The 18,429-nt window shown below is 54.6% G+C and overlaps 1 protein-coding gene across 1 annotated transcript; it reads right to left on the minus strand.

Annotated features, from left to right (window-relative positions):
• Window positions 1–380: 380 nt before the first annotated feature.
• On the minus strand, window positions 381–18,126 carry LOC144740768 (annexin A4-like). Its single transcript, XM_078623510.1, has 11 exons — window positions 18,018–18,126; window positions 16,572–16,666; window positions 13,702–13,815; window positions 12,532–12,622; window positions 10,467–10,546; window positions 9,712–9,768; window positions 8,595–8,688; window positions 5,999–6,094; window positions 4,841–4,899; window positions 4,402–4,524; window positions 381–2,023 (listed from the first exon to the last, which is right to left on the minus strand). The coding sequence occupies exons 1-11, from the start codon at window positions 18,028–18,030 to the stop codon at window positions 1,928–1,930; spliced, it is 918 nt and encodes a 305-aa protein (XP_078479636.1). The 5' UTR covers window positions 18,031–18,126; the 3' UTR covers window positions 381–1,927.
• Window positions 18,127–18,429: the final 303 nt, after the last annotated feature.

The following is an 18,429-nucleotide window of genomic DNA, read 5'->3' on the forward strand; positions in this document are numbered from 1 at the left end:
CACCACCACCACCACACTGTGTTAAACCACCACCACCACCACACTGTGTTCAACCACCACCACCACCACACTGTGTTCAACCACCACCACCACCAGTGTGTTCAACCACCACCACCACCAGTGTGTTCAACCACCACCACCACCACCACACTGTGTTCAACCACCACCACCACACTGTGTTCAACCACCACCACCACCAGTGTGTTCAACCACCACCACCACCAGTGTGTTCAGCCTCAATTGAGGCTAAGTCAACCTAGGGGAGACCCAGGACCGGTTTGGATAATCGTCACTGGTGTTGGCCATGAGCGGTAAGCGCAGAGCGCTAACTCCGCGCCCGGACACACGTAGACACACACACACAGAGTGAGAGACGTATCTTAACAAGCGAGGTTTATTACCAACTCATCATCAAGGCAAGCCGCGGGGTGCGTAAAGCTGTGTAGTACCAGCCGCCTCCACCAGCGAGTGGGCATCTTGGCAATCAGCAGCCATCCAATTAGACGCCATGGTTACGGGGAACGATCTCAAAGCAATGCGTCGTCCCCGTTAGGCTAATCGCAACATTAGCATCTCATTTTCATACCATTTGCATAACGTTTGCATAGCAATGCACGTTTGCGCTACCATGCACAGAGAGTTGAGTCTATGGGCAGTGATGAGTCTATGGGCAGTGTTGAGTCTACGGGTAGTGTTGAGTCTATGGGCAGTGTTGAGTCTCCGGGTAGTGTTGAGTCTATGGGTCGTGTTGAGTCTATGGTCAGTGTTGAGTCCATGGGTAGTGTTGAGTCTATGGGCAGTGTTGAGTCTATGGGTAGTGTTGAGTCTATGGGCAGTCTTGAGTCTATAGGTAGTGCTGAGTCAATGTGTAGAGTTGAGTCTATGTGTAGAGTTGAGTCTATGGGCAGTGCTGAGTCTATGGGCAGTGTTGAGTCTATGTGTAGAGTTGAGTCTATGTGTAGAGTTGAGTCTATGTGTAGAGTTGAGTCTATGGGTAGTGTTGAGTCTATGGGTAGTGTTGAGTCTATGGGTAGTGTTGAGTCTATGGGTAGTGTTGAGTCTATGGGTAGTGTTGGTCTATGGGTAGTGTTGGTCTATGGGCAGTGTTGAGTCTATGGGTAGTGTTGAGTCTATGGGTAGTGTTGAGTCTATGGGTAGTGTTGGTCTATGGGCAGTGTTGAGTCTATGGGTAGTGTTGAGTCTACGGGTAATGTTGAGTCTATGGGTAGTGTTGGTCTATGGGCAGTGTTGAGTCTATGGGCAGTGTTGAGTCTATGGGTAGTGTTGAGTCTATGGGTAGTGTTGAGTCTACGGGCAGTGTTGAGTCTATGGGTAGTGTTGAGTCTATGGGTAGTGTTGGTCTATGGGCAGTGTTGAGTCTACGGGTAGTGAGATGACGATTCATGGGACGCGCTGATTTGTGAGTGGACTCACCGATGAGTACCACCCTGGCCACAATCTATTGCTTGATACGTCACGCACACACCACACACACCACCACCACGCTGCCTGGCAGACTGTCTGACGAACACGTCCGTGAGACAGGCAGACTGCCTATTCGTCAGCCGCTCTATCAGACAGACTGGCTACGAAGCCAACGGACAGGCGGCCTGTGACGCACACTGGCTGTGAGGCAGTACAACTGAACGACTGTTAGGCTGACAGACGTGTTTGTCAGATAAGACAAACTGCAGCAGACGCACTGGTTGTGAGAGCGCGAGACAGTCTGATGAAACAAGTCGTCTGCGACACACACTGGCTGTAGGACAGACAGTTTGACAGCAGTTGTCATCTGTGAGGCTGTCTCTGAGACAAACAGGTGGGTGTGCGGGTGTGTGGCTCTGGGGGGTGTACGGATGTGGCGGTTGTGGGGTTCTCTGTCTGTGTGGGTGTGCAGCTCTGGGGGGTGTGTGGCTGCCCCAGCCCGTCACCAGGGCAGCTGGGAGGCGAGCTGCTGGGCCCCAGCGTCGTCACTCCCGCACAGCTCCAGCAGGGCGCGCTTGTAGTCACCTGACGCGGCGTCCTGGGGGCGGGGCAGGAGGGTTAGGGGAGGGGCAGTGGGTGGGGGGAGGGAGGGGGGAGGGGTTACGCTCCCGTATTCGCAACAACGCGGTTCGGCCATTGTGGGGGCACTTTTCGCACAACGCGGAACGCGCGGCCGTTATAGTGCGGAACGCAGTGGCGTAGTTAGGGGGGGGCAGGGGGGTACATGTGTCCCCGGGCGCCAAGGTAAAGGGGCGCCAAAATGAGGCTTACAACGTTACATAATAACTTATTGCGGCGGGCGCGGCAGCCTGAAACTACTGCACAAATCTACACCTCAACCTAAAAGTTTATATATCCCGCCACACACAGCCTACATGTCATGTAATTACATTTTGCTGCGCGGAAAATTTGAATGCGGATGAGGATAAAAATGTTGGAAACTTTCTCGCGCTGATCAAACTCGTTGCTCAGTATGACCCATTGTTAGCAAAACACGTACAGCACGCAGGAGAAAATCCGGGATCAGTTTCTTATTTGTTACCGGAAATCCAGAATGAATTTATCCACATACTTGCGTCGACTGTAAATAACCATTTGTTGAGTTATATCAGGAAAAACAAGTACTACGGTATCTTACTTGACTCAACTCCTGATCTAGGACATCGGGAACAGCTTTCTCAGGTCATAAGATTTGTGGATGTGGATTTTCAAACTAAAAAAGTAACTATCAAATAATCATTTTTAGGTTATATCGAGATACATGCAAAAGATGCAGCAAGCCTAGAAAGAGTCATCGTCGAGAGACAGAAATCTGACAACATACCTCTTAGCCGACTGTCGGGCACAATGTTATGACAATGCTGCTGTGATGACTGGGCATATATCCGGCCTTTTACAACGAATATGTGACAAAAATCACAGAGCATTGTTTGTCAACTGTGACAACCACAGCTTAAACTTAGCAGTACACTCAGCTAAACAGGATCCACTTGTCGTCACATTTTTTGGAACAGTTGAAAGTATATATTTGTTTTTCTCTCGTTCAACAATTCGTTGGGAAGGGTTAAAAAAAGCTGTGCCCATCACAGTAAAGCAGGAGTCTGAAACACGCTGGAGTGCACGATCAGAAGCTGTTAAAGCTATCTATGAAGGACTGGATGAACTAGTAGGGCTGCTAGACAAATTATCGGAGGACGTAACTATAACGCCTGAAACCAGAAGTGATGCAGAACAGTTACAGGCATGCGTATTAAATTTAACCTCATAGTTTTATTACATTTCTGGAATGTCATTCTTGGAAAAATGTATCGTGTTCAGAAGCGCTTACAGGATCCTACTATGAATTTCAAGGAAGCAGCAACTGATCTTGAATTTTTGGAGCATGAATTTTTCAAGCTTCGTGATGATTTGAGCCAAGTTGCTGTGGAAAACGCCAAAACAAGATGCACGGCATGGGGGATCGATGTGGACAGAAGAATTAGGCGACGTCGGAAGATGCCAGGAGAACTGGCAAGAGATGCAGGACTTTCAGCAGAAGAAGAAATTGTGCGTGTTATGAAGAGAGTATTTTATCGACTTCAACAGGAGATGTCAACACGGTTTTTACGACTAAAAGACCTGAACACAAAATTTGGATTTCTGCAGAGACGTCAAAACTCTTCTATCCGAGACAGATGTCGATGCAATTCGTCGAAATTGCACAGATTTTCGAAATTTCTATGACACCGACATCAATGGCCACGAACTTTTCACGGAAATTGGAGATTGCAAAATGCTGCTCAGTAACCAGAATGAAGTTCTACCAGAAACTCCTTTGGATCTTCTTGGTTTTATTGTGTTTTATGGAGACGACATATTTCCGAATTTGCGAATTTCACTGCCAATGTTATAACAATAGCAGTTTCAATTGCAAACTTATTTTGTCGTATTTGCGTACCTTCAATGGGACAAGATCGTCTCAGCGATCTTGCTCTTCTTAGCGTTGAAAGAGAAACATTGGAAAAAACTGATTTTGATTACGTGATTGACCAGTTTGCGACAGTGAAATCAAGAAAAATTTATCTTTTGTAGACTATGTCAACCAGTCTACGATGTTTCATAAAAATTTTAATTGTTATTCCTTATTCGATGTAATAGGAAAATGTGATTAAACGGGGGGGACGCCAATTTTATAGTTTGTCCCCGGGCGCAAAATATCCTAGCTACGCCTCTGGCGGAACGTGAGACACACAGCCAGTTTGTCTCAGTCAATGGGCAGTGTTCAAGTCTATGGGCAGTGTTGAGTCTGTGGTGCAGTGTTGAGTCTATGGTGCAGTGTTGAGTCCGTGGTGCAGTGTTGAGTCCGTGGTGCAGTGTTGAGTCCGTGGTGCAGTGTTGAGTCCGTGGTGCGGTGTGACGGTGGGGGGTGGCGCTGACCGTGATGGCGGAGTGCAGGGAGACTCCGGTCTGGTGGAGGAACTCGGAGCGGATGTCCAGGAGGTCGAGCTCGCAGCGCGACACCACGATGCGGGTCAGCGTCACGTCGTCCAGAGACAACCCCTGGGGTGAGGACGGTGAGGGGTGGCCGTGGGGCAGAGGTCAGCGCATCGCCGCGCTACGAACCCGGCGACCCCGAGTTCGACCCCCGCTCACGGCCGCCACCACGAACACGGCTGACGAGGCTCTCAATCGGTCCTGGGGCCTCCACGAGGTCGGCTTGGCATTACAACTATCACCACCATCATCGCGATTGTCGTCACCACAATGGACATCACCATCATCACCAACATCACCACCATGACCGACCGGTATTGGCCACTCAACCCCGAGCACTTGTGTGGGCTACCCAGGGGAGCTTTGTCTGTGTGTGCCTCACCGTGAGGGCCTTGTTCAGGCGCCTGGCGAAATACGCGGGCTTGTTGCGAATGCACCTCACTGTGAACACAACATCACCACCACCATCAACATCACCACCGCCATCGTCAACATCACCACCGTCAACAAGATCACCATCATCACCACCACCACCACCGCCACCATCACCACCGTCACCACCATCGTCAACATCATCATCAACGTCAACATCATCACCGTCAACAAGATCACGATCATCACCACCACCACCATCACCACCATCATCAACATCAACACCATCAACATCACCACCGTCACCGCCATCGTCAACATCATCACCATCAACAAGATCACCATCATCACTACCACCACCATCATCAACATCATCAACATCATAAATATCATCATCAGCGTCAACATCACCATCGTCATTATCAATATCATCATAAATCAACATCACTATCAACATCACCACCATAACATCAACACCATCATCACCAGTAAACTTGCCCAAGCGGTGTCAAGATCGGCCTCTGTGAAGGAGGCTCGTGAAGGACGCAGCTGCTACTGGGCAGTTGAGGCAGTCGCCCTCCAGCAACAACGGAGGGCGGAGGAGCGACGCTCACAACAACGAGCGGAGCGCCGGGCGGCTAAAACGAAGCCAGTTGGCACAGTGGGGGGGCACAGGTGGTGTGCATTTGCCGGTCACCCCGGTCAGTCAACCCATGGCACTCTGCGTGAAAGTAAGTGAGTGTGTGAGTGTGTGCTCAAGTGAGTGAGTGTCAATGGGTGAGTGAGTGGGTGAGCGAACGAGTGAGTGTGTGAGTGTGTGTGAGAGTGAGTGAATGTGTGCGAGTTTCAGTGAGTGTGAGCGAGTGTGTGAGTGTGCGAGTGTTAGTGGGTGCGGGGAGCGGTAGTGTAGCGGTTAGCGCGCTGGGCTACGAACCCGGCGACCCAAGTTCGATTCCCACTCACGGCCAACACCAGTGGTGGATTACCTGAACCGGTCCTGGGAACTCCCCTACGTCCACTCAGCCTCAAATGAGTACCTGGTGCTGGCCACCCCCTTCGTGTGCCGTGCCGACCTTCGCAGGCGATGCTGCTCGCTACTGACAGCACTTGCCCCAACAGCCTGCCCAGGCTACACGGTGGGGCGGGGGCCTTTGTCTTTGTAACTCACCGATGGCGAGGAGGGCGTCCTCGAAGCTGCCCGACGTCTCCCCCTTGATGCTCTCCTCGATGTCTTTCCCCGCGAGCTCCGTGTACGTCTCAAACACTACGCGCCCGCGCACACACAAAGACAAAGCTCCCCCGTGAAGCCGACGCAGGCCTGCCAGGGCAAGTGCCGTCGGCGAGCAGCACCGCCCCCGACCCCCTCGCCCCGGTGCCGATGCATTTAAGGCTGAGTCGACCTAGAGGAGTTTCAGGTGCGGTTCAGATGTGGTGGTGGCCGTGAACAGGAATCGGAACTTGGGCCGTCGGGTTCGGTAGCGCGGGGCGCTAACTGCTACACCACCGCTCCCCACACGTACACACACGTACACACGTACACGTACACACACACGTACACACACGCTAGCGTACACACACACGTACACACACACGTACACACGTACACACACACAACGTATACACGTACACACACACGTACACACACGCTCGCGTACACACACACACACGTACACACGCACGCTCGCGTGCACGGCAGTGCGTTGGCAGCTCGTTGCGGAGTCTCGCGGGTTGACTCTGGCGGCCACCCTGGTTAATACTGTGCGTGTGCGCGTGTCTACTCTATCGGACCGTGACCTTCCCCGGGCTCAAGTTGCAAGGGCAGTTGTGTTGCCATTACGGTCTGAATTTTGAGCAAATTCGACAAATCACTCAGTCGAGCTAAACCAGCGGACAACGAGGTCATCCCTCCCCCTCCTCCTCCTGACGGGCGCCACGGTGGCTAGGAGATGTTAACTGCCTCGCCTGGTACGCAGGAGGTCGTGGGTTCGATCGCGACCCCGATGCCTTCTGCACATTTCGGTGTTTCCTCTCCTCGTGTGGCGGCGTGGATTCTTCTCCGGGTCCTCCAGCTTTTAGAATCAACGTCAACACGTTAAGAGTAATTCCATTATTTGGCTGCTGCTATGCATTTGTCCACGTGGTGATGATGATGATGATGATAAGCCCACTTCGTTGGGCGACATAACTCAGTGGGCCTTAAATTTCGGGATTCGTCTTCTTGGTTCTTTCGGTAAAGTCACGTAGAAGGGAAATAATAAAATAATATTGTGTTTTATTTTTATTATTTCCATTCTACGTGACTTTACCGAAAAAACCAAGAAAATCAGTGGGCCTTGTCTGGTGAAATACAAATCTTTGTTGTGATGTTTACCTTTCCTATACTGTGACGCCGTGCCTCGACTGGACGTCTGTGTAGAAGAGCTTCATAGCTCATCGGATTCCTCCAGCACGAGCAACTATTCTGATTCTGAGAAGTGACCTGCCGAGGGAGATGTGGCAGAGGTCGCAAACGGGTTTTGATTCCTTACCCGGCTACCCGTACCCGGCTGGGTACGGGTAGCCGGGTATCGGGTAGGAAACGGGTATCGGGTACCCGGTTGCGACCTGAGGTGTGGTGCTGGCTGCTTTGCCTGACGCCATCACAGCTGATTCAACTCTCCTCACGCACTCCCCACTCACTCACCACGCACTCACCACGCACTCACCACGCACTCAGCACTCACGCCACACGCACTCCCCACTCACTCCCCACGCACTCCCCACTCACTCACCACACACTCACCACCCACTCACTCACCACGCACTCCCCACTCACTCCCCACGCACTCCCCACTCACTCCCCACGCACTCCCCACTCACTCACCACACACTCACTCCCCACACACTCACCACACACTCACCACGCACTCACCACCCACTCACTCACCACGCACTCCCCACTCACTCCCCACGCACTCCCCACTCACTCCCCACGCACTCCCCACTCACTCACCACACACTCACCACGCACTCACCACGCACTCAGCACTCACTCCACACGCACTCCCCACTCACTCCCCACGCACTCCCCACTCACTCCCCACTCACTCACCACGCACTCACCACGCACTCAGCACTCACTCCCCACGCACTCCCCACTCACTCCCCACGCACTCCCCACTCACTCCCCACTCACTCACCACACACTCACCACTCACTCACCACCCACTCACTCACTCACCACGCACTCCCCACTCACTCACCACGCACTCAGCACTCACTCCACACGCACTCCCCACTCACTCCCCACACACTCACCACACACTCACCACTCACTCACCACCCACTCACTCACTCACCACGCACTCCCCACTCACTCCCCACGCACTCCCCACTCACTCCCCACTCACTCCCCACTCACTCCCCACGCACTCCCCACTCACTCCCCACTCACTCCCCACTCACTCCACACGCACTCCCCACTCACTCCCCACTCACTCACCACACACTCACCACTCACTCACCACCCACCCACTCACTCACTCCCCACGCACTCCCCACTCACTCCCCACGCACTCCCCACTCACTCCCCACGCACTCCCCACTCACTCCCCGCGCACTCCCCACTCACTCCCCACGCACTCCCCACTCACTCCCCACGCACTCCCCACTCACTCCCCACGCACTCCCCACTCACTCCCCACGCACTCCCCACTCACTCCCCACGCACTCCCCACTCACTCCCCACGCACTCCCCACTCACTCCCCACGCACTCCCCTCTCACCTCTGCGGAGGTGAGGGTAGCTGCGGGAACAGAGCACGGAGAGAAACGTGGACTCGTCGGTTCCCAGGGACTCCTCACCAGCCTCGAACAGAGCCTGCGTCAACATCACCACCATCACCACCATCACCGTCAACATCACCACCATCACCACCATCACCACCATCAACATCATCACCACCATCACCACCACCACCATCAACATCACCACCATCACCACCATCACCACCATCAACACCACCACCATCAGCGTCAACATCACTGTCAACACCACCACCATCACCGTCAACATCACCACCATCACCACCATCAACACCACCATCAACATCACCACCACCATCACCACCATCGTCAACATCATCGTCAACGTCACCATCATCACCATCAACAAGATCACCATCATCACCACCATCATCACTACCACCACCATCACCTCCATCAACATCACCACCACCATCACCACCATCACCGTCAACATCACCACCATCACCACCATCACCACCATCACCGTCAACATCACCACCATCAACACTACCACCATCACCACCATCAACACCATCACCACCATCAACACCACCACCATTACCACCATCAACACCACCACCATCACCGTCAACATCACCACCACCGTCAACACCACCACCATCACCACCATCAACATCACCACCATCACCACCACCGTCAACACCACCACCACCACCGTCAACATCATCACCATCACCACCAACGTCAACACCACCACCACCACCGTCAATATCATCACCACCATCATCAACATCACTACCACCACCACCATCATCAACAGTATCATCCTCATCATTGTCATCAACATCGCCACCACCATCACCACCACCGTCAACATCGTCACCACCACCACCACCACCATCACCACCACCATCACCACCATCAACATCACCACCACCATCACCACCATCAACATCACCACCATCACCGTCAACATCACCACCATCACCACCATCAACACCACCACCATCACCGTCAACATCATCACCATCACCACCGTCAACACCACCACCACCACCGTCAATATCATCACCACTATCATCAACATCACTACCACCACCACCATCACCACCGCCACCACCAGTGCGTCCACCACCTGTGCGTCCTCCATCACCACTTGCTCATCCACGTAGGGGCTCTCATCCCGGTTTCCCTGCACACGCACACAAAGACAAAGGTCCCCCGTGTAGCCCACGCACGCTGTTGGGGCAAGTGCAGCTACTCACGCCGGGCCGGGCGCGCCTACGAGAGTGCGTGGTGTGGCCGGGACCACGCCCGGCCGCCTTTGTCTCCCCAGTGCTGGTAATCGTCGCTGGCTTTGGTGGCGGTGAGCGGCAATCGAAGTCGGGTCGCCGGGTTCGTAGCGCAGCGCTGACCGCTGCACCGCGACTCCCCACGCAGCTGACATGTACATGCAGACAGTGATGTGTGTGCGTGTGGTGGATGTACAACTTGCGGAGACGTCGTTCTTCTGCAGTCAGCTCGTTCATTATACTGGTAGGAACCTCCTGGTTACACCAGCCCACAGGGGATTATTGTGTCCGTCCGTCGTGCATCCAAAAATGGGAGGGGTGGGGCTGGGTGGAGAGGGGAGGGTGGGGAGGGGTTGGGTGGGGAGGGTGTGGAGGGAGGGGCTGGGTGGGGAGGGTGGGGGGTGGGAGGGGTGGGGCTGGGTGGGGAGGGGCTGGTCACCCCGTGGGTGTGTGTGTACGTGTGTGTGTACACGTGTGTGTATACGTGTGTGTACACGTGTGTGTGTACACGTGTGTGTACACGTGTGTGTGTGTACACGTGTGTACACGTGTGTGTGTGTACACGTGTGTGTGTGTGTGTGTACACGTGTGTGTGTACCGTCAGCAGGGACACGAGCACTCTCTTGAAGTATCCGGCCGTCTCCGCAACGATGTCATCTTCCAGAGACCGCCCCACCACTGAGTACACACAGAGTACACGCAGAGTACACACAGAGTAGTACACACGCAGAGTACACACAGAGTAGTACACGCAGAGTAGTACACACTGAGTACACACAGAGTACACACAGAGAGTAGTACACACAGTACACACACAGAGTAGTACACACACACAGAGTACACACAGAGAACACGCAGAGTAGTACACACAGAGTACACACAGAGTACACACACAATACACGCAGTACACACAGAGAACACACACACAGCACACACACAGAGTACACACAGAGTACACACAGAGAACATGCAGAGAGTAGTACACACAGAGTACACACACACAGAGTAGGACATACACAGAGTAGTACACACACACAGAGTACACACACAGAGAACACGCAGAGTAGTACACACAGAGTACACACAGAGCACACACAGTAGTACACACAGAGTACACACACAGTACACACAGAGTACACACAGTAGTACGCACACAGAGTACACACACAGTACACACGGAGTACACACAGAGTACATACACAGTACACAGATGAGGAGGCAGGCAGGTTTGTCAGTGAGTAGGTAAGTTGGAAGGTAGGTGAATAGGGAGGCAGGTGAGTTGGTGAGTAGTTGGTGAGTAGTTGGTGAGTAGTTGGTGAGTGTGTGGTGAGTAGTTGGTGAGTAGTGGGTGAGTGTGTGGTGAGTGTGTGGTGAGTGAGTGGTGAGTAGTTGGTGAGTGTGTGGTGAGTAGTGGGTGAGTGTGTGGTGAGTGTGTGGTGAGTGTGTGGTGAGTAGTTGGTGAGTAGTCATTGAGTAGGTGGTGAGTAGTTGGTGAGTAGTCGGTGAGTGTGTGGTGAGTGAGTGGTGAATAGTGGGTGAGTGTGTGGTGAGTAGTTGGTGAGTAGTTGGTGAGTAGTTGGTGAGTGTGTGGTGAGTGTGTGGTGAGTGTGTGGTGAGTAGTTGGTGAGTAGTTGGTGAGTAGTTGGTGAGTGTGTGGTGAGTAGTTGGTGAGTAGTCGGTGAGTGTGTGGTGAGTGTGTGGTGAGTGAGTGGTGAGTAGTTGGTGAGTGTGTGGTGAGTAGTGGGTGAGTGTGTGGTGAGTGTGTGGTGAGTGAGTGGTGAGTAGTTGGTGAGTGTGTGGTGAGTAGTGGGTGAGTGTGTGGTGAGTGTGTGGTGAGTAGTTGGTGAGTAGTCATTGAGTAGGTGGTGAGTAGTTGGTGAGTAGTCGGTGAGTGTGTGGTGAGTAGTTGGTGAGTAGTTGGTGAGTGAGTGAGTGGTGAGTGTGTGGTGAGTAGTTGGTGAGTAGTTGGTGAGTAGTTAGTGAGTGAGTGGTGAGTGAGTGGTGAGTAGTTGGTGAGTAGTGGGTGAGTAGTGGGTGAGTAGTTGGTGAGTGTGTGGTGAGTAGTTGGTGAGTAGTTGGTGAGTAGGTGGTGAGTAGGTGAGTGTGTGGTGAGTAGTTGGTGAATAGGTGGTGAGTAGTTGGTGAGTGTGTGGTGAGTAGTTGGTGAGTAGTTGGTGAGTAGTCAGTGAGTGTGTGGTGAGTGTGTGGTGAGTGAGTGGTGAGTGTGTGGTGAGTAGTTGGTGAGTGTGTGGTGAGTAGTTGGTGAGTAGTTGGTGAGTAGTTGGTGAGTGTGTGGTGAGTAGTTGGTGAGTGTGTGGTGAGTGAGTGGTGAGTAGTCAGTGAGTGTGTGGTGAGTGTGTGGTGAGTAGTCGGTGAGTGTATGGTGAGTGTGTGGTGACTGTGCGGTGAGTAGTTGGTGAGTGTGTGGTGAGTATCTGGTGAGTAGTTGGTGAGTAGGTGAGTGTGTGGTGAGTGTGTGGTGAGTAGGTGGTGAGTGTATGGTGAGTGTGTGGTGACTGTGTGGTGAGTAGTTGGTGAGTAGTGGGTGAGTAGTTGGTGAGTAGTCATTGAGTAGTGGGTGAGTAGTTGGTGAGTAGTTGGTGAGTAGTGGGTGAGTAGTTGGTGAGTAGGTGGTGAGTAGTTGGTGAGTAGTTGGTGAGTACCCTCCTCGTAGGCCTGGCACAGCTGCTGGATCTCCACGTTGCTCCTGGTGGCGAGCGTCTCGATCAGACACTTCTCGTCCGTGCCCAGGCCCTGCGGCACACAGACAAAGGTCCCCCGCGTAGCCTCCACGAGTCTGTAGGGGCAAGTGCTGTTCGCGAGCACCTGTGAAGGCCGGCACGGCGCACGAGGGCGGGGGGGGGTGGGTGGCCAGCACCACGCCCGGCCGTCTTTATCTCCCCAGTCCTGATGTTTACATGCCGCCCTGGGGGCCCAGGATCAGTTCGAATAATCGTCGCCGGCGTTGGCCGTGAGCGGGAATCGAACTCGGGTCGCCGGATTTCGTAGCGCAGCGTGGCGCTAACCGCTGCACCACCGCTCCCCACACACACGCATCCACAAACACACAGACCGGCACCGATGTAAATCGGCAGGTGAATACTGGTAGGAGCCTCTTGGTTACACCAGCCCACAGGGGATTATTGTGTCTGTCCGTCCGTCGTGCAGGGAGGGGCTGGGTGGGGAGGGGAGGGGAGGGTGGGGAGGGGCTGGGTGGGGAGGGTGGGGCTGGGTGGGCAGGGGAGGGTGGGGAGGGGCCGGGGGGGGAGGGGTGGGGCTGGTTGGAGAGGGGAGGGTGGGGAGGGGCTGGGCTGGGTGGGGAGGGTGGGGCTGGGTGGGGAGGGGAGGGTGGGGAGGGGCCGGGGGGGGAGGGGTGGGGCTGGTTGGAGAGGGGAGGGTGGGGAGGGGCTGGGCTGGGTGGGGAGGGTGGGGAGGGTGGGGAGGGGCTGGGTGGAGAGGGAGGGGCTGGGTGGGGAGGGTGGGGGTGGGAGGGGTGGGGCTGGGAAGGGAGGGGCTGGTCACCCCGTGGTGCCCTTATAAAACTCAACGTTTAACCTACTCACGCCGGCTTGTGCCCGCCCTCACAGTCGGGCATATTTGCGGAATACACCACGCCGCCGTTGACCCTGGCCATTGACCGAGCAACCCAACGTTCCTACCAGCTCCCTCCACAGCAGGAATGTGTTACACAACGGCTTGGACAGACAGCCTGACGGACGGTCAGTGGACAGACAGGCGGAGAGTTGGAGAGGCAGACTGGAGGAAGATGAGACTCAGAAACACACAGACGGCCACTGACGCGCGGACTGGGGCCCGTGCACCTAGCCTTGCACCTTCATGGCCTTCTTGAGCTGCTTGACGAGGAAGACGGGCGGGGGGAGGAAGAGGGCGACGATGAGGCGCTCCAGACTGCCCGTCAGCTCCGACTTGAGATCCTTCAGCAGCTCCTACTCACACACAGACAAAGGTCCCCCGTGTAGCCTTTACTCCGCCGCTGGGGCAAGTGCTGCGAACGAGTGGCATCATGGCGGCGAGATGCTAACGACTTCGCCTGGTGTGCGGGAGGTCGTGGGTTCGATCCCGACCCTGACGCCTGCTGCTGTATATTTGAAATGTGCGTCTCTTTTTCATCATCATCACGGTGAATAGGAGATGTTAACTACCTCGCCTGGTATACAGGAGGTCGTGGGTTCGATCCCGACCCTGACGCCTGCTGCTGTATATTTGGAGTTTGCGTGTCTCTCTCTCTCTCTCCGTGGCCGCGTGGATGTTTTTCCTCCGGTTTTCCCCTCGACGTTTAGGGTCAACGTCACGACGTGTGTGGAGTGTTTGGCTGCTGCTATCAATGTCCACGTGATGAGCCACTTCGTTGGGCTATCATCTGTGGCCTGGTCGCTTCCGAAAAATCGAAAAACAACTGCATATAGCTTCAGCGAGCCTCACCTGGTGTGTACAGTGAGGGAAACAAGTAATTGATCCCCTGCTGAAGGTTCGAGTTGCCAAACGTCAGCCTCGAAACCTTAATGACTTGGAGAAGATCTGCGAAGAGGAGTGGGACAAAATCCCTCCTGAGATGTGTGGAAAACTGGTGGCCAACTACAAGAAACGTCTGACCTCTGTGATTGCCAACAAGGGTTTTGCCACCAAGTACTAAGTCATGTTTTGCAGAGGGGTCAAATACTTATTTCCCTCATTAAAATGAAAATCTATTTATAACATTTTTGACATGCGTTTTTCTGTATTTTGTTGTTGTTGTTATTCTGTCTCTCACTGTTCAAATTTAACCTATCATTAAAATTATAGACTGATCATTTCTTTGTCAGTGGGAAAACGTACAAAATCAGCAGGGGATCAAATACGTTTTTCCCTCACTGTAGGTTAGAGTAGCACCTGTGAAGGAGGATGGTGGTGTGGCCACTACCACGCCCGGCCGCCTTTGTCTCCCCAACGCTGATGTTTATAAAACAACACCAGCAAGCACTCATCTAACGCTGAGTCGATCTAGGGGAGGGGCCTTGGACCGGTTCAGATAACCATCAGCGGTGTCGGTGACCGTGAGCGGGAAGTGAACTCGGGTCTCTGGGCTTAAAGCGCAGCGAACGAACCACTGTGCCACCGCTCCACACAAAGACAAAGGTCCCCCGTGTAGCCTTCAAAGACTGTTGGGGCAAGTGCTGTTCGCGATCACCTACGAAGGCCGGCAAGGCACACTAGGGGGGTGGGTGGCCACCACCACGCCCATCCGCTTTTGTCTCCCCAGTGCGGATAATTGTACACACCGCACCAGGTACTCATTTTGAGGCTGAGTCGACCTAGCGGAGGCCCAAACAGAAGCTGCTTGGGGAAGGCGGTGTGTGGGCACGTGGGCCACGTGACCCAGCCAACGCAACATCGCCTGCTGAGAGGAGATCACCGATAGGAACCGTGGCCAGAATATTCGAAAGATCCGTGAGCTCCTCACGCTGCACCACAAGCAATCATCATCGAGGTCGTGAAAACCATGGCGAGAATTTCTTTGGAACAAAAGCGGCGTTTTTCTTTTGTCTTCACGTCAGCACCACGGCCATCGACTCGCGTTGTTCAGACGGAACGGGTCCAACTTAGAGAATAGCGGCATCTCTTCAGAAAGGTGAGAGAATCGATCGGTGGAGCCTTGAAGGATCTCAGAGGTACATGGAAACCCTCCCCGTAGAGAAAGCTTTCAATCGAAATCCCAAACCTCGTTAAGATTTCCATTTAAAGCTTTCGCGACTGCAGGGATTCATCTTCTCGGTTCTTTCGGTAAAGTCGCGTAGAAGGGAAACAACAAAAGAATACAAATACAAAACAATAACAATTCTCACGACGTCTCGTTCAGATTCTCTGCATTCTGGATCGACTTTTCGTCCATCTTTCTGTCGCCGTTAACGCGCGTGTCAAAATCCGCGTTGGTGCCCTGTCAGAAACAAAATATAGTGAGGGAATTGCACGGGAGAGAAAGTGGATTATCTCTCCCTCTCTCTCTCTACCACATATCCATGAAAACAAAATCATCAGCCCTCACACAACCCAGGCGGGATCGCGGGCAGACCGCCCCTCAAATGTTTCCAACCGGCGCAGATGCCCCATCAGAGGAGTTCACGATTCGAAAGTGTTCGCCAAGGGAGGCCCAAGAAGACCCGGAGCTTCGTGCGCGTGCACATAACGAAGCGTCGTCACCGTGCCAGGCTAGGTGCACGTGTCACCTTGCCGTACCGCAGCGCTCGTGCCAGGCTAGGTGCACGTCACCTTGCCGTACCGCAGCGCTCGTGCCAGGCTAGGTGCACGTGTCACCTTGCCGTACCGCGGCGCCTCGTGCCAGGCTAGGTGCACGTGTCACCTTGCCGTACCGCGTCGCCGGTTGCCAGGCTAGGTGCCGTGTCACCTTGCCGTACCGCGGCGCTCGTGCCAGGCTAGGTGCACGTCACCTTGCCGTACCGCGTCCGTGCCAGGCTAGGTGCACGTCACCTTGCCGTACCGCGTCACCGTGCCAGGCTAGGTGCATGTGTCACCTTGCCGTACCGCGTCACCATGCCAGGCTAGGTGCACGTGTCACCTTGCCGTACCGCGGCGCTCGTGCCAGGCTAGGTGCACGTCACCTTGCCGTACCGCGTCACCGTGCCAGGCTAGGTGCACGTCACCTTGCCGTACCGCGTCACCGTGCCAGGCTAGGTGCACGTGTCACCTTGCCGTACATGGCCTTGAACTGGGTGACGATCTCCTGCCGCTGCACGTTGCTCCGGTGGGTGGCCACCTCCACAATGGCCGTCTCGTCCGTGCCTGCACCCGGGGGGGGATGGGGGGGGTGGGGGGGGGTGGGGGGGGTGGGGGGGTGGGGGGGGATGGGGGGGGTGGGGGGGATGGGGGGGGTGGGGGGTGGGGGGGGTGGGGGGGTGGGGGGGGGTGGGGGGGGTGGGGGGGGTGGGGGGGGTGGGGGGGGATGGGGGGGGTGGGGGGGGATGGGGGGGGTGGGGGGGGGGTGGGGGGGGGGGGGGGGGATGGGGGGGGTGGGGGGGGATGGGGGGGGTGGGGGGGGATGGGGGGGGGATGGGGGGGGATGGGGGGGATGGGGGGGGATGGGGGGGGATGGGGGGGGATGGGGGGGGGGATGGGGGGAGATGGGGGGGGGTGTGAGAGTGTGTTGCGCCCGAAACGTCGTGATTTAATTTATTTTATTTTATACCTACGTGACTTTACCGAAAGAACCAAAGAGTATGGATCTCTGCTGTCACGAAGAAAACTTCAATCGAGATTGGTGGTGAGTGTGGTGAGAGTGGTGAGTGTGTCATTTGGTGAGTGTGGTGATTATAGTGTTGTGAGCGTGTGGTGAGTGTACTGTGTGGTGAGCGTGTGGTGAGTGAGTAATGAGTGAGTGGTGAGTGTTTGAGTGCTGAGTGAGTGCTGAGTGAGTGGTGAGTGAGTGGTGAGTGTGTGGTGCGTGAGTGGTGAGTGAGTGGTGAGTGTGTGGTGAGTGTGTGGTGAGTGAGTGGTGAGTGTGTGGTGAGAGTGTGGTGAGTGAGTAGTGTGGTGAGTGAGTGGTGAGTGAGTGAGTGGTGAGTGGTGTGGTGAGTGTGTGGTGAGTGTGTGGTAAGTGAGTGGTGACTGAGTAGTGAGTGTGTGGTGAGTGAGTGGTGAGTGTGTGTTGAGTGAGTGGTGAGTGAATGGTGAGTGAGTGAGTGGTGAGTGAGTGGTGAGTGTGTGTTGAGTGTGTGGTGAGTGAGTGGTGAGTGAGGTGTGGTGGTGAGTGTGTGGTGAGTGAGTGATGAGTGTGTGGTGAGTGAGTGGTGAGTGAGTGGTGAGTGGTGTGGTGAGTGTGTGGTGAGTGAGTGTGTGGTGAGTGAGTAGTGAGTGAGTGTGTGGTGAGTGTGTGTTAAGTGAGTGGTGAGTGAGTGGTGAGTGTGTGGTGAGTGTGAGTGGTGTGAGTGAGTGGTGAGTGTGTGGTGAGGTGAGTGGTGAGTGAGTGAGTGGTGAGTGTGTGGTGAGTGTGTGGTGAGTGAGTGGTGAGTGTGTGGTGAATGAGTGTGTGGTGAGTGAGTGGTGAGTGAGTGGTGAGTGTGTGGTGAGTGTGTGGTGAGTGAGTGGTGAGTGAGTGAGTGAGTGGTGAGTGAGTGGTGAGTGTGTGTGGCCTCACCAAACCCCTTCATTGCCCCGCGTAGCTTCTCAGCATCAGCCGCGGGGTCAAACTCTGCACCAAATAGCGAGAGACTGCGAGACAGACACGCGAGACAGACAGACGAGACAGACAGATGAGACAGACAGGCGAGACAGACAGACACGCGAGACAGACAGACGAGACAGATAGACAGGCGAGACAGACAAACAGACGCAAAGTGGTTAGTCTAACAACTTCGGCGGCTCTCCCCACCACCAATGCTGTTTCACAACAAAGGTGTTTGAGGTGAGATCGCGCAAAGTACGAATGTGTCGTCACCCTCCACCACCCACCGCTGTGTTGTTGGAGAGTGACAGACCTTGACCTGACTGGCCGTGGCGGGTGGTGGAGGGTTACGACGCATTCGTACTGATGCGATCTAACACAACAA

The sequence above is a fragment of the Lampetra planeri genome, unplaced genomic scaffold (assembly GCF_965212315.1).
Source record: "Lampetra planeri unplaced genomic scaffold, kcLamPlan1.2.h2 scaffold_291, whole genome shotgun sequence".
NCBI classification, from domain to species: domain Eukaryota; kingdom Metazoa; phylum Chordata; class Hyperoartia; order Petromyzontiformes; family Petromyzontidae; genus Lampetra; species Lampetra planeri.